This window comes from Mirounga leonina, unplaced genomic scaffold (assembly GCF_011800145.1).
Source record: "Mirounga leonina isolate KUSES-001 unplaced genomic scaffold, KU_Mleo_1.0 Mir_151, whole genome shotgun sequence".
NCBI lineage: Eukaryota > Metazoa > Chordata > Mammalia > Carnivora > Phocidae > Mirounga > Mirounga leonina.
The window spans coordinates 61,456,047-61,476,420 of NW_023270377.1; the positions used below are offsets into that span (position 1 = coordinate 61,456,047).

Genomic DNA, 20,374 nt, shown 5'->3' on the forward strand with positions numbered 1-20,374 from the left:
GTCAACATATAATGTATTATTTGATTCAGGGGTATAGTTCTGTGATTCATCAGTCTTACACAATTCACAGTGGTCACCGTAGTACATATCCTCCCCAGTGTCCATCACCCAGCCACCCCAACCCTCCCACCCCCCTCCACTCCAGCAACCCTCAGTTTGTTTCCAGAGATTAAGAGTCTCTTCCATAAGAGACAAACCCTGCCTGGTTTTGTCTTGTTTCTTTTTTCCCTCCCTTCCCCTATGATTCTCTGTTTTGTTTCTCAAATTCCCCGTATCAGTGAGATCATATGATAATTGTCTTTCTCTGATTGACTTAGGTGTCATTTTTTGATGGCTGCATAATATTCCATTGTGTGTGTGTGTGTGTGTATATATATACACACACACACACACACACACACACACACACACCCCCCACATCTTCTTTATCCATTCATCTGTTGATGGACATCTAGGCTCTTTCCAGAGTTTGGCTACTGTGGACATTGCTGCTATAAACATTAGGGTGCACGTACCCCTTTGGATCACTACATTTGTATCTTTAGGGTAAATACCCAGTAGTGCAATTGGGATGTAGGGTAGCTCTATTTTCAACGTTTTGAGGAAACACCATACTGTTTTCCAGAGTGGCTGTACCAGCTTATGCATCCATCTATTTATTCATTTATGTGGTCATTCATTTAGTTAGCAAATACTTATTTGGCAACTATTACATGCCAGGTTTGGGGACATAATAGTGAGTAAATCAGACATAGTCACTGCCTTTTGGGAGTTAAAATCAAGTGCAGAAGACAGCTGTTGATCAAACAATAATTGTAGAGATTGTACATTGGATTTACTTAGTAATTAAAGTCTCTAATAAACACTAGGCTACACTTGGTAATATTAAAACTCACCAAGAATAGTCCATATGTTTTCTTCAAATTTTTTTTTTCAAAATCCAACTCTCCTTTTCTTGAGTTACTGGGTATTAGTGAGGTTTGTCTATGCGCACACTGTGATGCTTAACAAACACAGATGCTTTATCCATGTAAGCAAGGGATTCACGAAGAGTAAGGTGGTGCCCGGGCAACCCGCTGAAACCCGATCTAAGGCCCTGGGTTGCCTGATGAAATACGTAATGTGTATGATATTTATTGCTGCAAAGCTGCAAGGGCATTTTATCCTAAGAGATGATAACAGTCCACTGCCTTCCATTACTCTACATGTCTGGGAATAGTGGGATATAATTTTGATTGATATTCTGCTATTTTCACAGATGATCAACCTTTCTTAATAACTGTAAGATACAGTATAATTTTTGGAATCTCCCTTAATCCCGAGGTGAAGAGCAACGATGCTATGGTCCCCATAGCAGGGGTGATGAACGGTTACGATGTTGAGTTTGATGACTCAGAGCAGTTCATCTATTGGGTTGAGAATCCAGTAAGTTTTGAATAACATTCAAAGTGTATAACTTGTTCTTGAAGAGTCGAACTGCGCCAATGCCTTCTTATAAGCAAACTTTTGCTGGGTGGATAAAAGAGACATGGTCCAGGAGTAAATTAATTTACCACTAAGTTTAAAAAATTTTTTATTTTATTTAAATTCGTTTAATTACCATATAGTACCACTAAGTTTTTTTGATTCAGTGAAGGATGTACATAGGAGGCTGGCCTGGAGCAAAGACCAGATAATAAGCCCATTTAAGCTATTGGGTATTATTTATTTGTTCATCCAGCAAGTATTTATTAAGTGCCTACTATTTGCTCTGCACTGAACTAATGACCTTCTGCTGTAGAATACACACCAAGAAGAAGCAGTAACAAAGCTTGCTCTTCAGGAGTTTTAAGCTAGTAGAAGATATTAGATGAATATAAAAATGATCATAACTCGACAAAAAGCAGTAGATCCCCTGAGGAAATTCCAGGAAAGCATTTGATGTGGCTGCTGGGGTCCTCATCAGCATCTTTGCCTCCAGGATAAAAAGAGTACTCCTTCAGTTCTCTTCGTATGGGAGCCCACCCTTTAGAGGAGAAAGCTGTGAGGATGGGGAAGGGGCAGCGAGATTGCAAATGAGGAAGAGAGGGAAGATCTTTGTGTTTAATGCTTGTCACCTCTATGTAAATAAAATAGGATTTTATGGCTATATTGGCCTCCTGATTTTCACCTGTGACTTGGGTTATTTTTATGACTGTGGCCTGTGGTAGTTAAGAAAGAATCTCTGTAGCCAATCTCAGAGGCAACTCGAATGATGAGCCTCGGACACACTTAAAAAATCATTATTTTCAAAGTATTGCTGGTGTTAGCATTATACACGGTGAGCCCACCCAGTGGCGCCGCACCTTTGCCTTGTCTCCAAATGCGAGGCGTGTTCAAGAAACGTAGCAGGCGGCGGTAGCTGCAGCGAAGAAAGTGCTTCCGTAGAGAAACTGTGGCCTTGAAACAGCTCACTTCTCCTCCTTTCTTTCCAGGGTGAAATTCACAGAGTGAAGACAGATGGCACCAACAGGACAGTATTGGTTTCTCTATCTAGGTTGGGGTCTTCCATGAGCCTGGCCTTAGATTGGCTATCAAGAAACTTGTATTACACCAATCCTGGAACTCCATCAATTGAGGTAATGATTCCATAATACTATTTACACGAACACTGGCTTTTGATGCATGTAAAATTTGTTCTCAGGAAATGCTCTCCTAGATTTTGAAATTATTTTTCATCAGGAAGCCAAAGGGAGGAACTATCAGTATGAACTATCAGTCTTAGAAGTGAAGGAGTAAAACCACCTTAGAAATATAAATTACTGGAACTTTCTACTGCCCTATTTTATTTTCCTCCTAAGCATCAATACTAACTGGTTCATATAAAAGGATTTTAGGCAATCTATAAAAATATATAAAAAGATAAATGAAAAATTACATAAGGAACTCAGCATTAAGTATGGAAGAATATAGTAGGTAGGAAATTTTCCCTGTCTTTTCTCATCAAGTCTGATGCTATTTCAGTCCAAACCAAGTTTATAGGTTACTTCTGTTCCAAGATGGAAATCTTTCTATGGCTCCATACAGTTTTCCTAACAGTGAAACAGAAAGTAGAAACTTGATTCTAATTCCTTTGATAGTTTCCTCATTGCGATAAGTGTTCTTTTTACTTTAATTTCCAGAAGAAATTTTAGATGGGGTATCGGTATGCAATCACATGAAGTAAATCAGAGTTGGCTCAACTAGTATTGGTTACTCCATTCTGGGACAAAGTTAAAACGTGTAAGGGATTATTAAAGATTTTTATTTATTTATTGGTCAGAGCACAAGCAGGGGGGAGTGGCAGGCAGAGGGAGAAGCAGGCTCCCCGCCGAGCAGGGAGCCCGATGCAGGACTCCATCCCAGGACCCTGAGATCATGACCTGAGCTGAAGGCAGATGCTTAACCGACTGAGCCTCCCAGGCGTCCCTGTAAGGGATTATTAATTCATAATAATTTTGAAAGTGAAAATTTCTAAAGCAAAGGGAGGGTCTTGTGAGCGGGGCAGTTAGCAAGGCTGTGTAGAGTGACAGCTCACAGCTCAGGGTGAGGCACCAGCTAGTCAGCTGGTTCTCTGTGGAGCATTCAGAAAGATAGATGCTGAATTAAGGGGAGGAAGGCTCATAGCAGTCAAGTGGCTAAGTTAGAGCGGATTGGAAAGGGGAAGTGCTTGCTTACAGTTTACAGAGGTCTTCTACAAACAGGATCTCATTAAATTCTCACAGCATTCCCGAGCGCAGGCGACGGTAGTACACATTCACAATCAGAGGGACATTTGCAATATGTACAATTGCTAACCTCTGAACTATCTCAAGTCAGGTAGAATTGTCAGCTCTTAACATGAGGGGAATCTTGGAGGCTCATCTGGTTCAAGCCCTTTGTTGTTTAAATAAGAACCTGAATTTTATATAATTTAAGAAACTGGTTTAAACAGCTTCACTGCCCTGATGCCCAGGCAGTGTTCTGACTTTGCCTTGTTAAAAATGACAACTCCAGCAATCCAGCCTGCTGTAACCCTTTTTGACCACGACAAAAGGTGTCTTTTCATTATCTCAACTAAAAATACCACTCTCCCATCAAAACATTGGCACAATGGACTGCCTAAAACCCTTAATTCCAAACTCACATCTGCTCAGTGCTTCATTCTGAATGACAGTATGTTCCTACTCTGTTTTTTGGTCTCTTGCTTTGTAAATGGGGGTCTTCCCTTTTAAACTGATAGTTTTCCAAAAGCAGGGAACATGTTTCCTCCATCAGTATTAGGTAAAATGAAAAGGCACCAGCTGATAAATACTGTGCGAGTGAGTGAATGAATGTGTGTGTGCGCGCATGCAAATGTTTTATTGGTAAGGCCACTCTAATCATATAAAACCTAAAGTTCGTAATTGTGCCCGAATGCAGTGAGGCACAGAGGAAAGATAATTTGCTTTGGAGTCCAAAGACCTGCTTTGAGTCTGGCTTACTTACTGAACACATACTAGTAAACACATCCGTCCCATTATTAGTCCTGGATCTTCAAAGATGAATAAAGTTTTTTTTTTTTTCCTGCTTTTGAGTAGTTCTGAGAGTTAGACATGCAAACAAATAGCTTTGTTCCAGAGTGCTAAGTGTGATATGAGCAGTAACTATAAAGTGTTCTGTGACTAGGGGCAGAGGTAAATGTGTGAGGAGGTAGAATGGCAGGAGAACCAGTTACCTGTGGGCTGCATCCTGAAAGATGACCCGTACTTAATTTCTGCCAAATGAGTAAGTAAGGAAAAGTCATCGCAGGCAGAGAAAAGCACTTGATAGACTGGGGACAGTACTGTATTTCCTCCACTCACAGGGTATTTGACCTTGGACAAATTACTTCTCTGGCCTCTGCTTCCATAGCTGTAAAATGGAATTATAGCTCAGTAACTAAAAGTACTTCTTGACACTAAGGTATCTTAGTGAATACAGAGTCCTGTTTCTCTCAAACTACCAGTATATTTAGAATAGCCACAGCAGACCTATGAGAATAATGATCCAAAGGTAAATTGCCCTTTTAGTGTTTTTTATTGGTTTTCTGCTTTGTTGATGTCAATGGTGACTCTGTCAGGGGAATATTAGATTGCAGTAAGGGCACAGAAATAGTGTTTGCTTACTGTTTACATGAACAATGTCCCTTCCAGCATAAGAGTAACTCACATTTAATTCAAATTTGAAAATAAGAGAAATACTGAATAAGTTGTTTTCCACTAGGGGTAGCTGTGTGCGTATTCACTAAATGCAATATTGTCGCTGAAGAGCGAAGCATACAGAATGGTTGTGTGAGAGAGAACTTGATAATATGCTAAAAAGCAAGGAAAAAGAGCTTTCCTTTGAATTAAAGAGATCCTTAGGCCCAGGAAAAGGAGAGAAATTTTGACAGAAAGAGGCAAATTAAAAAGAGAGAAAGATACTCCACAGGAGAGAGAAAAATTTAGAAGAGTGAGGGATTAAAGAGAGGGGTGTGTGTGTGTGTGTGTGTGTGTGTGTGTGTAGAAGAGGAGGGAGGAAAAAAATACATATAGAGACAGAAAGAAGGCAGAAATAGAAACATAAACACTGATATACAAATAATCTATTTGCATTAAAAAGCAACTTTATAGAAGAACCTTCATGCAAATCAGCAATCATCTTCTAATTTCTTACTAGCTGCTTCTCCTGTCAGACTGTCTCAAGTGCGTATTAGAATAGCCTCGTTCCTATAAGAAACTGCTTCTAGTGTAGTAACCCATACTTTTCTGTGATGTTTTAGGATTCTGTTAACATTAGTTTTCATAATTACAGCGATAATAATTAAAAATAGATAACACTGAGAAAGCCACTAAAGGTCCCTAGGCCTCTTTCATCATGTGTAATATGGGCATCCATAATATGGGTATCTATCTCACAGAATTATTGTGAGGATTCAATCCAACAATGCTTAGTATAATGCCTACTACATAATAAGTGTCCAATAAATGGACCATTAAAAAAATAGGAAACACACTTATACTGGGTGCTGTGTTAAGCACTTTACATGTATTATCTCATAGCTCTGTGCGGAATGTCCCAGTATTTTCCACATTTTACTAATAAAGAAACTAAGTTCAGAGAGGTGAATTTACTTGCCTTGGTCAGATCTAGAAGGTCAGGGATTTGAACTCTTGCATTTTAACTCTGGCTGTTAACCTGGCACAGAATTCACTTCAACTCTGAGTAAATTTGGACTGTTTGGTCAACTGTGTTTTCAGTGATGGGCCACTGGGTGCCATGGCCAAGTCACTGGGATGCTGGAGAGCTATGGCGCTCCTGTTTGTCTTCCAGAGTTTTCTCCTGTGTCTTTTTCTGAAGACATTTTTTTGTAGTTTCTCTCTGTCAATGAGTCTGTGTGTTTACCCATTTGAATCCTTCTTTTATCCATATAAATTTTCTCTCCTGAAACTTGAGGCAAATTGAAATAGGAATTTGAGGGGTGATTTTGCTTTTCTTACTCACTTTCTATTGAGCTGATTTCCTCATAGCCCTGAAATGCAATTAGGGATTATCTGAATCTCACACAAACCCTCCCATTCATCTCTAATCAGGCTCTGGAATTTGTTCTGTGTGTAAGTTCTCCTTCATCTCAGCTTTCTTTGTTTCCCCTTATGAAGCTCAGTTCTAATAAGTGATTTTGTGCTATAGGTTTTGAAACTCCAGGGAGATGTCAGATACAGAAAAACACTGATTACCAATGATGGGACAGCTCTTGGAGTTGGTAGTCCAGTTGGCATAACTGTTGATCCTGTTAATGGGTGAGTGTTCATAAATGACAGGTATCCTCTATGGAGCACCGTTCTTGGTAATGTTATGGCCTGATAAAATGGACGATTTCAAAGTTAGGACCTTTTCTGATTTCATAGGCCAACATTTTGAAAAGTACAGATCTCAGTGAGAAAGAGAAATAGCTCTGAGTTATATTTAACGTGAAGGATATAATTTGTGTTTTGTTCTGTGTTCTTTAAGTTAGCAACACTAGACTGGATAACACTTGAAATAGGACTTGAAGGATTTGAAGGCTTCCCATAGGTAGAGAATGGGTTGGAACTGGGGAGTGGTTCTTGAGGTCAAGCGAGCAGTGAAGGCGCAGAAGCATTGCAGGGTTTAGCATGATCATGTGGAGGGCTGGAACCAGAGGTTTCGAGTTAGGGATGGTTGGCAAGATGGGAGTTAAAGGTATTTGGGGACAAATCCTGGAAGGACTTTAATGTCATCAAGCTAAGGAGTTGCACTTTATTCTTTTGAGAAATAAGGAGTCAGCTGGGAATTTGGAGGAAGGGAATTATGATAGAATCACAGTTCAGGAAGATAGGTCAGGATCAGAGTGGAAGAGACCAGAGGCAGGGAGACCAGTTAGGGGAAAGTGTTCAGCTAAGGAGGAGAGTTCTCAGACCAGTTAGGGGAAAGTGTTCAGCTAAGGAGGAGAGTTCTCAGTTAAGGTTAGGTGGTTAAATTTTTAGTGAACTCAGAATTCACAAGTTTTGTGACTTTGTCCAGCAAACTTTTGGTAGCCTGGAATTTGAGAGGAGAAAGAAAATTATGACACGAACTCAGGGCCAATGATTAGCAAGGTAAGCACAATGGGAGATCAAGAGAATAAGTAAGGATGTTGCTAAAATGGTTATGTATAAGGTCCAGGCAGAGAGGGACCAAAGGTTTGGAAGCTCAGTCAAGTTTCAAGGGTGAAGAATAGGCTCAATAGAAGAGATAAAATAGGAGCAGTGAAGAGATGGGAGAGTTTGGTCAAAGAAGAGGATATGAGAGTTTGAGAACTTAGAAGTAGGGACGTTTAGATTTGAAGATGAGGTTCATGGGATGGGCATATCGGCGGTGCAAGAGGTTTGCAAATAAAGATCGGAATGAAGGGGTTTGAAGACTTATGGGCAAAGAGTGTAAGAGGATTGTCTCCTGAGGCTATGGCAGCAGATGAGATGGAAAGGAATGGAAAGTTGTATTCGAATCTAGAAGGTATGTCCACAATGGACATGGAAAGCAACCCTTCATATATTTTAATGAAATTTTATATATTCTGGATTTGGCAGTTCTGTGTGGGGATTAGGTTTGTGTGTAATACTGCATTTTTCATCACAGAAATCAGAAAAGAAAGTAGCTGAGGTCTGAGAGGTGAGCAGGGAGGTACTGGACAGCGTTTACATCAGCTTTGTCTTTCCCAGTGCACTACACATGGCGTGATTCTTGGAAAGGGATTGACCATTGATGTAGGCTCTTTCTTAGTCATAAGCTTCCAACCTGTCTGAACAAGGTAAACATTTTAAATGGCCTCTACCCCAATAATAACTAGGAAATATACAGACATTGATAGAATGCCGGCTAAGTACTCCTCCACCTTGTACATGACAAGATATTAACGGTTCAGACTTCCTCCACTGAATTATGCATATCTTGAGGACAATAAATACACATTTTTTCATTTAAATATTTAATGAAACTGTCTTGTTTTTTGAAATGCTGGTGTTTTTTCCTTGTTGTAGGAAACTGTACTGGTCAGACCAAGGAACAGACAATGGTGTTCCTGCCAAGATTGCAAGTGCTAACATGGATGGCACATTTCCAAAAGTTCTCTTCACCGGAAACCTTGAACACCTGGAGTTTATCACCCTTGATATTGAGGAGCAGAAACTCTACTGGGCTGTCACCAGCACGGGAGTGGTATGCGCACACTGTTGGTCTTTATTGCTGAGCTTGTGTAGCTGATACTGATTGTTCCTTGTCTGGCTGTGGTTCCTGAACAATCTCACTTGGCCACTTGGACCAGTGTTTTATTGCCCTTCCTTCCTAATAACTTTTTTCCCTACAGCAAATATTGCCCTGGTTGAAGTCCATTTTTTTCCTAGTATGTGCATAGTATAGTTCCTTATAGAATAATGTTCATTTCCTTTTCCCTCATCCTTTGCTTTTCTTCAAGATAAAATATTTTCATTTCTCATTTCTTATTTGTCCTTAAAGAGCCATTTCTTTCATGTTTTAGTGATTTCAATGCTTTTCTTTGAAAGTTCTCCAGGCTCTCCAGTTGTAGAGACTAAGAAAAAAAAAATGTAAATACCAAGCTTTTGAGCACGGCATCCCCTCCTAGCTGCATGCTATTCTCTAAGGTCTTAATGTAGTTGATGCATATGGGAAAATTCCCTTTAGTGGTAATTTTAAACTCCAAGGTTGAGTTCATTATTTTCTGCAATAAGAAGCAGAAACTATATAATTACATCCATTCACAGAAATAATGTTTGATCATCACTGTTGTGCTTATGCAATTGAGCTGGGACAAGGCACAGAGAAGGTGTTCAGTAATATTGATCAATTAAAATATTGCTATGGATGTTGTATTGAATGTGTGCCAGTCTCTTCCCTGCTTTTTATTATTTTTATTTAATTTTTTTTCTAATTTAAAATCACCTTTTCATCATTAGTATATATCTGTTTTTTCTGAAGAGCATGCTGTGATCTAGTCTTTGCATTGGTCAATTGATCTTTCAATGTTTGGTGGTAAATGAATCCTTGTAAATTATTATTATTATTTTTTTTTATTATGTTGTTAGCCAGCATATGTACATCATAAGTTTTTGATGTAGTGTTCAGCAATTCATTAGTTGCATATAACACCCAGTGCTCATCCCAACACATCCCCTCCTTAATACCCATCACCCGGTTACCCCAACTCCCCCACCCACTCCCTTCTGTAACCCTCAGTTTGTTTCCCAGAGTCCAGAGTCTCTCATGTTTTGTCTCCCCCTCTGATTTCTTCCCATTCAGTTTTCCCTCCCTTCCCCTGTGGTCCTCTGTTCTGTTCCTTACATTCCACATATGAGTGAAACCATATGATAATTGTCTTTCTCTGTTTGACTTACTTCACTTAGTATAATCCCCTTCCAGTTCCATCCATGTCAATGCTAATGGTGGGTATTCATCCTTTCTGATGGTTGAGTAATATTCCATTGTATATATGGACCACATCTTCTTTATCCATTCATCTGTTGAAGGACATCTCGGCTCCCTCCAGTTTGGCCATTGTGGACATTGCTGCTATGAACATTGGGGTGCATGTGCCCCTTCTTTTTACTACATCTGTATCTTTTCTTCCCTGCTTTTTAAATAGTAGTGATTTCAGATCTGTTTTCGACATTGATGGTCTCCATAATACTGTGCAGTAGATTTGATGTTCAGTTTGTTTTCAGTTCGACAGTGCCAATTTCACTCCTGATATGTACTTATAATGGTGATAAACTTAGAGGGTTAAAAAGAAGGAATGATGTGGGAACCCACTTTGTGGACTTTGATGTCTGCGTGCAATGATGAGGGAGCTCTTGCCACATGGTATGATTTCTGTACACAACTTAGCATGTTCCAGACAGTGCCCACCACCTTTCTCCCTTACTATTTTTACATCTGCTCTGCCCTCCTGAATGTGTGGGCTTGTTGGTGGTGTGACTCTCCATCTTTTCTCCCAGGTTAAAATGCTCATGTTTCCCCTCACTCTAATAAGCATGTCCTTATTTAATCATCACAGAATCCTGGCAGTTTGTCTTCTTCCCCTTTTCTCAGGTCCAGCCTTTCTCTGCCACCTCCACCATGCTGAGCATTGATTGGATGATGGCTGTCATTGATAAACCTTGCTTTCATGATGGAGACATGTTGTCTTCAAAATGCACAACAAATAGGTTCGATCACTGCTCAGCCTAGGGGAGTAGCTCCAGACACTTGAGTTGAGGTTGGCCAGCTAATCTGGTCCTGGTCACTCCTTAAAGCTCTCTTCCAAGCTTATCTTCCCTCTGCTCTAGCTTTCTGGAACTTCTGTCAGTTTCTAGGGCAAAACCTGCTCTTGTAACTGCTGGGTTTCCTTGTCCAGTGAGGTAGTGAGCCAAACCTCATTTGTCTCTCTCTCTAGTACTCAGCTCAGATCCAGGCACAGAGGAGGCATTTGAGACAGGTTTCTGGAGTGAAGTCAAACCAGCTATGTCTACAGTTTATTTTTCTTCCAGTAGCAGACTTGTCATTTCCCATTAGGAACTTCATTTTTGTGAGTTCTTTTCCAGTTAATCAGAGTCATTTTGACTAAGACTTGTTACCTATTCTAATAAAACGGCACCACCCTTTGCCCCATTCAGTCTTGCTGTCTTGTTATTGAATGAAACATGTTTCCTAGTCCCATTGCAGAAATTGTTGGTGAAGATGTTAATGCAGGGTCAGTCAACTCCTGGGTAATGGTCTACAGTTAGACACTAAATGTGTGTTCCTGTCCAGAATATCACATGCAGGGACTAAAGAGGTTTAGTTCCCTTTTCTTCACCGTGCCATCTGAGAAAGTTGGTTACTTACTTGAGCTGCAACTTCATTATCAGTGAAATGGGCATAATGACATTTGCCTGATCTACTGCTCCATGTAATTGTGACTATCAAATCAGAAAACAGATTATTATTAAGAGAATGTTAGTTTGCTGGAGGGGTGGGTGGGGGGATGGGGTAACTGGGTGATGGGCATTAAGGAGGGTCTGTGATGTGATAAGCACTGGGTGCTATGTCCCCCTGATGAATTACTGAACTCTACATCCGAAACTAATGATGCAGTATATGTTGGATAATTCAAATTAAGAGAGAGAAAGAATGTTTTAAATGTTTCTCTTATTCCACCATGAATTAGTCAATAATGACAATTCTGATCTTTTAGATCGAAAGAGGAAACGTGGATGGTACAAATCGAATAATCCTGGTAAACCATCTTTCCCACCCCTGGGGAATTGCTGTCTATGGTTCCTTCCTTTATTATACTGATGAACACTATGAGGTCATTGAAAGAGTTGACAAGGCCACTGGGGACAACAAAGTAGTCTTGAGAGAGAATGTTCCAAATTTGAGGGGTCTTCGAGTTTACCACAGACATGGTAAGTATTTGTCACTGAAACATACGCATTCTTGAATGTACGATGTATATTCACACATCTACACATTTACATGTATAAATACATGCCCACACACAGACCCGTGTACATACACCTGCATGCAAATTGAAATTACCCAAATTCAAATTCAAATATCATTTGAATGATATTCAAATATCATTTTTAAAATGATAACCCTGTCATAAGGTTGGGTAATTGTCAAAGACTAGTCTGGCATCTGAAAGGCCAGGTTGACTTCAGAGTAAGCTTATTCCCGTTCTTTCCCCATCATTTTAAATTCCTTACTTTGCTTTTCTTCATAGCAGTCCCTGACATATTATCTATCAGTTTGTTGTCTGTTGTTTCTTATTAGAATGTAACCTCCATACAGACAGGCATTTTGCCTGTCTTGTTTCTTGCTCTATATCCAGTAACTAGATGAGTTCCTGGCATATCAGTGGTCAGTAAACATTGGTGGAGTACCTGCTGGGAAAGTGTTAACAGGATAGAATTTTTAATCTTAAAAGGAATACTTACTGTTTTCAACATTTTTTTCATAGATAATATAACTTTTGATTTGCCCCTTAAATTAGCATTATGATCTAGAGATTATTTTTTAATGTTTTGACATATTTTACAGCTTTTAGTGTCTAACCAAAGTTTATTAAACAGTTTGTTTGCTGTCTATAACCTAGGTTTGTCACTTGGCCATTTGTTTTTATTGCACGTGGAAAAAAACCTTTAAATGTTCTTATTTAATATATTCTAAATCAAATGGCCATCACATTGTTGATCATATAACTAAACTAATGTAATCTTAAATACCAGTACATAGGTCAAAAGGATGAAAAAAATTAGAATTTGCATACTGACCTGCCTGGTTCTTCTAATTCCTGTATGATCTGTGGAAGAAAAAAAAATTGATGTTCCATTCTCTATTATATAATAGTTGTGGTACCTTTTATGTGTTAGTTGTATAAGCTGTAGTCGCTTCGATGATGATTTTATGTTGTTAACCCAGGTACTGTATTTTGTTACTGATTTTTATGGTGAATTATTTGGCAACCCGATACCAGGTGTTTGAGATGGAGTGTCAAGTGTGTGAGGTCAGAAGTTACAAACTGATTTCGATTTCATTTAGGTGCCTCCTCCAACGGCTGTAGCAACAATGCGAATGCCTGTCAGCAGATTTGCCTGCCTGTACCAGGAGGATTGTTCTCATGTTCCTGTGCCAGTGGCTTGAAACTCAGTCCTGATAAGCGGACCTGTTCTCCGTACAGCTCTTTTCTTGTTGTTTCAATGCTGTCTATAATCAGAGGCTTTAGCTTGGAATTTTCAGATCACTCAGAAGCCATGGTGCCAGTGGCGGGCCAAGGTATGCCAGCTCCAGTAGAAGTAAGATTTCACTCTGTCTCGTGCCACGTTGAGTTCTTGGTGCCATAAAGCATTTCTCCATGTTTGGATTCGGCATGTAATGAAGCTTGTCTTTCCCTTGAGATAAACTGGCTCTGCCTTGAATTGTTCTCAAACGTTAGTGCGCATCAGAATTGGAGAGCTTGTTAAAACCCAGATCTTGGCCCTATCTCCAGATTTTCCCATTTAGTAAGTCTGGGGTAGGGCTAGAGAATCTGCATTACTTTTTTTTTTTTAAATTAAATTCAGCTAGCCAGCGTATAGTACATCATTAGTTTTTGATGTAGTGTTCAATGATTCATTAGTTGCATATAACACCCAGTGCTCATCAGATCACGTGCCCTCCTTAATGCCAATCACCCAGTTACCCCATCCCCCCCACCCTCCTCCCTCCTGCAACCCTCAGTTTGCATTCCTAACAAGTTCCCAGGGCATGGTGATGTCACTGGTCCATGGACCACACTGAGAATGACGGGCCTAGGGCAAGATGGAATGTAGCATGAGATTGCAAGAAGTATACAGAGTTGGTGTTTAGAAGCACAGTTAATGGAGATCTGGGATCAGGGTTAGACTATTATTTAGAATAGTAATGAAGTAGTCCATCATCTGGTTTATTAATATGTATTTGATGAGTTGAAATAAATGAGTTGAGAGTATTAGAATCTCCTTAGTAACTATTTTTGGAGTATTTTTTTTTTTTTTAAAGATTTTATTTATTTTTTAGAGAGTGAGCGGGAGGGAAACAGCATGAGAGGGGAGAGGGTCAGAGGGAGAAGCAGGCTCCCGCTGAGCCGGGAGCCCGATGCGGGACGTGATCCCTGGGATCACGACCTGAGCCGAAGGCAGACGCCTAACCATCTGAGCCACCCAGGCGCCTTTTTTGGAGTATTTTATGTCTGTATACTGTAACATAGAAAACGATCACTTGCTTCTTAGATGACCAAGAGATTTCTAGATGTATGTTACCACAGGAGGAACCAGGTGTTAACTAGCATTACAAGGAGTATGTCACAGGATAATGATAGAAATAAAAGATAGAAAGGGAAGAAAAAGGGTGAGGGGAATGGGAGGGGTAAGAGATGGTCAGGAGAGATGACAATACATAGAGTGAAAGGAGTCAGGGAGAGTCTGGCACCACACATGCTCCTGACTGATAATTATATTCACAAGTACTCAGGACTCCTCTTGGTTTTCCCCTATCTAAGTTACCATCTTGTAAAGATACTATAAAATCAATTATTTTTTCTCCAACTTTTCATTTTGAAAAATTTCAAATCAAAAGTTGAAAGGTACAGTAAACATCCTTATGCTGTTCACCTAGATACAAATATTGTTAATATTTCAGTACATTTGAACTCTCCATCTGTGTGTGTGTGTGTGCACATACATACATACATTTAGTGTTACTAGTTTCAGGTGTGCATTGTAATCATGGATTCAAGTTTTTATTCCTTTTTTAATTCAGTGTGTTACAAACATTTACCACAATTACTCTTGATGTTCTGTTGGATTCATTTTGGCCAAGTAGATGCCCTATTGGATTCAACGACTACCTGTATTCTTTTGACGTGATCCCATTAGTATTTGAGTGCTTCCTTGCTTCTGGGTATAAGATCTTCTAGGCTCACCTTGTACCTTCCCTTCCCAAATTCATAATCAACTGTTTTTCTCAGGAGACAGTTCTCCTTATTGTGGGAGATGGCTTTTAAAGCTTTTTTTTAAAAGATTTTATTTATTTATTTGACAGAGATACAGCGAGAGAGGGAACACAGGCAGAGGTAGTGGGAGAGGGAGAAGCAGGCTTCCCTCTGAGCAGGGAGCCCGATGCAGGGCTCGATGCGGGGCTCGATCCCAGGACCCTGAGATCATGACCTGAGCCGAAGGCAGACGCTTAACGACTGAGCCACCCAGGTGCCCCAGTGGGAAATGGCTTTTAGAAACCAAGATCTGAGTGCTGGGTGTGCTCATTGCAACTGGAAAGCAGTTTTATCTTGTAACGGGGACATGGTCAGAGCAGGGGTTTGGGAATGATGGTTTGAGAGGAAGGGCAGGAATGTAAAAGCTCTCAGAGCATTGTTTACTGATCTTTTCTTAAAATGTTTCAGGACGAAATGCACTGCATGTGGATGTTGACGTATCTTCTGGCTTTATTTATTGGTGTGATTTTAGCAGCTCTGTGACATCTCATAATGCAATCCGTAGAATCAAACCCAATGGATCTGGTTTTACAAACATCGTTACACATGGGATAGGAGAAAATGGAGTTCGGGGTATTGCAGTGGATTGGGTAGCAGGTAGGTAAGCTGTATAGTAATTTTATTGAGAAGTCCTTTTGTGTTTTTGCATTCTATTTTATGCTTGAAAGTTTAATCTAACACTATATGTGCTACAGATCTATTTTCCTAGACAATTATTGGTATTATTTAAGATAAATTGAATTATGCTTTTAGACTGAGCTATATGCCTATTAAGTTAATGATAAGGTGTTTCAGTGGATGGAGTCATAACAATTAATTCATTTTCTTGTATTATTAACATAGTCAAAACTGTAGGCAAAATGGCTAGAAAAATTGTTGATTTTTTTCACACTTAGATTAGCACCTAATACCTAAATTAGAAATGTCTAAATTTTCAAAGAGGAAGGGTTATTAAAATAAGTGAACTGTGAAATGACAATCATTTATTTTAAAGCTGAGCAATTTTAGTTGACAAATTATTAATCACTTTATCTTGTTAATATATAAAAATCCTTTGATCATTAGGCACTTCCTTTATTGTAATTATATTGAAATGCTTGACCCAGTATTACATTAACTTAGTTGTATTGATTCATGTACTTAATTATATAATTTTATTTCTTTTTTTTTAAATAATGACATACACAGCATGCATATATTAATATTGTAAACAACTCTAGGAATACAAATAAAATCTCCAGGTAGTAACAGAACCCCTCATCACTGACTTACTCCCTCATTAACCATTGTTGAAGCTCCCATGAACCCTGCCTCTTCGTGACCCCTGTCTCTCCTTTGATGTGCTAAGACATTGAATTGGTAATTATCCTCACATATGACTTGACATGTTCCCACTCTTGCATAGCAAAATCACCTGGTGTTTTTTTATTTTTATTTTTATTATTTTTTAAAGTTTTTATTTAAATTCCAGTTAAAATACAGTGTAATATTAGTTTTAGGTGTCATGTACTTAATTTTAAATTACCATTTGTTTTTATTTAATGATACACTGAGAAACAAATGTATTAAGTGTATTATAATTTTGAGAATATGATCCTATTCTATAAAAATAGGTATCATTGTGTGTTAATCAAGTTTGGTAAGTAGACATCACTTAGAATTAAATTTTTATGAAAATCCAGGTACTATAATAAGAGTTTATTATAAATATTAAATATCATAGATAAGGCTTTAATTGGATTCCTAAATCCCATTTCTTATTACAAATTACTATATTACTTCTGAGAATATAGCTAAAGCAGGGGTCAGCAGTCTGTGGCCTACGGACCAAATGCAGCTCACTGGCTGTTTCTTCACCCACAGTTTTATTGAGAAATAATTGACACACATCACTGTATAAGTTTAAGGCATACGGCATCATAGTTTGATTTACATATACTGTGAAATGGTTATCTCAGTAGACGCAGCTAACATCCATCATCTCATATAGATAAAATGAAAAAGGAAGAAGGAAGAAAAGAAAAAAAAATTCTCCTTATAATGAGAACTCTTAGGATTAAGTCTCTTAACCACTTTCATATATACCATACATTAGTGTTAACTATAGTCATTATGTTGTACATCCTCAGTACTTATTTTTTTATAACTGGAAATTATACCTTTGGACCATGCCTATTTTTGTAAATACGGTTTTACTGGAACACAGCTGTGCCCATTTGTCCATGGCTGCTTTTCATGTTTATAGTGGCAGACCTGAGTACTTGTGAAAGAAACCATATGCTCTACAAAGCCTAAAATATTTACTCTCTGGCCTTTTAGGGAAAAGGTTTGCCAAACCTGGATGAAAGGATTTGAATATATGAAGGGTAGATCAGTAACATACTGCATATTGGCCTGATTTCTCCAGAGCAATTTTGACTCAGATCTAGGAACAAAATAGATGTACCTTGGTAGCAGAATTGACCATTCAACAGTAGGCTTTTGGCTACATGGAATCAATATGGGATCACTCTCTACTCATTCTACGGTCTTCACACCATTGTGTTTTTATTCTAGCGTTTACATCATTCTGTAATGTCCAAAGAAGAATGGGTTTTTGTTTTGTGGCTTTAGAAGGTCCCTGTGATGAAAACCGCTACACTAGTCGGACTAGACTGTTAATACTAAGCATAAGGAGTGCTTGATGACATCGATAATAAGCTGAGAAGCTGCTGGCTTTCCCTCTTTGCTCCTTTCATCATGTTGGGAATAGAAGTTATGCCATGATAATGTGTATTAGAGTGTTTGGAGATTTAGATGTTAAACATTCAGGTGAAAGAGGAAGGACATTCTGAAAAAAAATTTTTTCAGTAGCAAGTGGGTTATGACGTTTGCTATGAATTCTAATCTGCTTTAGAAGCTGAGGATAGGCACTTTTTCTTTAAATTTGAAGAAACAATTTTTTTAAAAGATTTATTCATTTATTTGAGAGAGAGGAAGAGAGCGTGTGAGGGTTGGCGAGGGGTAGAGGGAGAGGGAGAGACTCTCAAGCAGACTCTGCACTGAGTGTGGAGCCTCACGCGGGGCCTGATGCGGTACTCATCACAGGGCTGAATCTCCCAACCCTGAGACCATGACCTGAGCTGAAACCAGGAGTTGGATGCCCCCCAGGCACCCCAAAACAATTTCTTTGGTTCCTAAGAGTAAATATTTTTCTAAGTCTAAACTGAGACATTTATTATCTTGTAAAAGATAGCCTTTACTGACCCAAACCTCAGCCTTATATATTTTGTTCTGAATTTGAAAAGGTTCCCCCTTTTTCCTTCTTGGTTTTGCATTTATCAGCATGTTCTTTCATTTTCTTGCAGGAAATCTTTATTTCACCAATGCTTTCGTGTCTGAAACACTGATAGAAGTTCTGCGGATCAATACCACTTACCGCCGTATTCTCCTTAAAGCCACTGCAGATAGGCCCAGGGATATTGTTGTAGACCCCAAGAATAGATATCTCTTCTGGGCGGACTATGGGCAAAGCCCAAAGATAGAACGTTCTTTTCTTGATTGTACCAATCGAACTGTGCTTGTATCAGAAGGCATTGTCACACCACGGGGCTTGGCAGTAGACCATAGCAATGGCTACGTTTATTGGGTTGATGATTCTTTAGATATAATTGCAAGGATTGGCATTGAGGCAGAAGAATCTGAAGTCATTCGTTATGGCAGTCGTTACCCAACTCCTTATGCCATCACTGTTTTTGGAAATTCTATCATATGGGTAGACAGGAATTTAAAAAAAATCTTCCAAGCTAGCAAGGAACCAGACAGCAGTGAGCCACCAACAGTGATAAGGGACAATCTCAATTGGCTAAGAGATGTGACTGTCTTCGACCAGAGTGTTCAGCCCCGGTCACCAGCTGAGGTCAACAACAACCCTTGCTTGGAAAATAATGGTGGGTGCACCCATTTCTGCTTTGCTCTGCCTGGATTGGACACCCCAAAATGTGGCTGTGCCTTTGGAACCCTAGAAGGTGATGGCAAGAGTTGTGCCATTCCAACAGAAAATTTCCTCATCTTTGCCTTGGAGAATACCTTGAGAAGCTTACACTTGAACCCTGAGGATCATAGCCCACCTTTTGAAGCAATAAGTGTGGACAGAGTTGCTGTAGACCTGGCCTATGATGGCATAACTAACAGAATCTACTTCACACAATCTTTAGCATCTGGAAATGGTCAGATTTCGTATGTCAGTCTAAATTCAGGGACCAGTTCTCCCACTGCCATTATTTCAGGTAAGGGCACTCCAGGAGCAGCTTGTCTTGGAAGTTGACACAACATAATTGACACATGTGGATGACCCAGTGGTTCTAAAATGCCTTTTGAGACTCTTATGCCTTTGTGTGTATGTGTTGGTATATATCCAGGTAGAGGGAATCCTGATGGCATTGCCTTTGACTGGATCAACAGAAGAATATATTACAGTGACTACAGCAACCAGACAATTAACTCCATGGCTGAGGATGGGTCTCAGCGCACTGTGATAGCCCATGTTTCAAAGCCAAGAGCAATTGTATTAGATCCTTGCCGAGGGTATGCCATGGTCTTATTTATCGTATTTCTATATGCTTATTTCTGGAAGGATTGCGGCCTGAAATTAGGTTATGTTCATAGACAGCCAACATTTCATGGGCTTGAAACTCTGTAGCCATATATTCAAGAGTGAAAAAATACGAGTAATTTTGAAGGGGAAGTAACTCCTATTGTTGTTAGAAAGGTTGGCTGTATACTAGGAATTAATGCTCTCACTCAGTAAAGCCCTTTTGGGCAAGTGGGTGTAGGTGAGAATGGAGTGGGTTTCATTTGCCATATTAATATGAGATTTGCAGTTAAAGAAGGCTGCCATTTTTTAACGAAAAGGTATTATGATGTTCCTTGTGGTGCATTAATTATGACTCCTTTTGGATGACTAGGTACATGTACTGGACTGACTGGGGTACTAATGCCAAAATTGAGAGAGCCACACTGGGAGGAAATTTCCGGGTACCTATTGTGAACAGCAGCCTGGTCTGGCCCAATGGGCTCACTCTGGACCATGAGAATGACCTTCTCTACTGGGCAGATGCCAGTCTGTACGTTCTTTCATTATTTTTTGTGGGTGTTGATAAGGAGAGTTCCTGCTTTCACTTTCAGAGGAGGGATTTGCATAACGTGATGAAAATATAAATATGCCAAATAGATAGGGCCAAAAATGTAGGATCGTAGTTTTATGAACTATATTCTAGCTTGGTAAATGTACCTGTCAAAATTGATCTATCATGAGATTGAGTAATTATGAACTAGAAGGCATCTAAAGATACATTACTAGATGAGTTAATT

General features: G+C 39.3%; 1 protein-coding gene across 1 annotated transcript in view; it reads left to right on the forward strand.

The window, feature by feature from the left end:
• LRP2 (LDL receptor related protein 2) overlaps window positions 1-20,374 on the forward strand; it is a 199,627-nt gene that overhangs the window by 112,246 nt on the left and 67,007 nt on the right. The window contains exons 33-42 of the mRNA XM_035008361.1: window positions 1,259-1,425; window positions 2,454-2,597; window positions 6,667-6,776; window positions 8,514-8,691; window positions 11,702-11,915; window positions 13,054-13,287; window positions 15,431-15,619; window positions 18,370-19,290; window positions 19,423-19,588; window positions 19,969-20,127. Of these exons, the coding sequence (XP_034864252.1) occupies window positions 1,259-1,425; window positions 2,454-2,597; window positions 6,667-6,776; window positions 8,514-8,691; window positions 11,702-11,915; window positions 13,054-13,287; window positions 15,431-15,619; window positions 18,370-19,290; window positions 19,423-19,588; window positions 19,969-20,127 (2,482 nt within the window). The remainder of the gene's footprint in view (window positions 1-1,258; window positions 1,426-2,453; window positions 2,598-6,666; window positions 6,777-8,513; window positions 8,692-11,701; window positions 11,916-13,053; window positions 13,288-15,430; window positions 15,620-18,369; window positions 19,291-19,422; window positions 19,589-19,968; window positions 20,128-20,374) is intronic.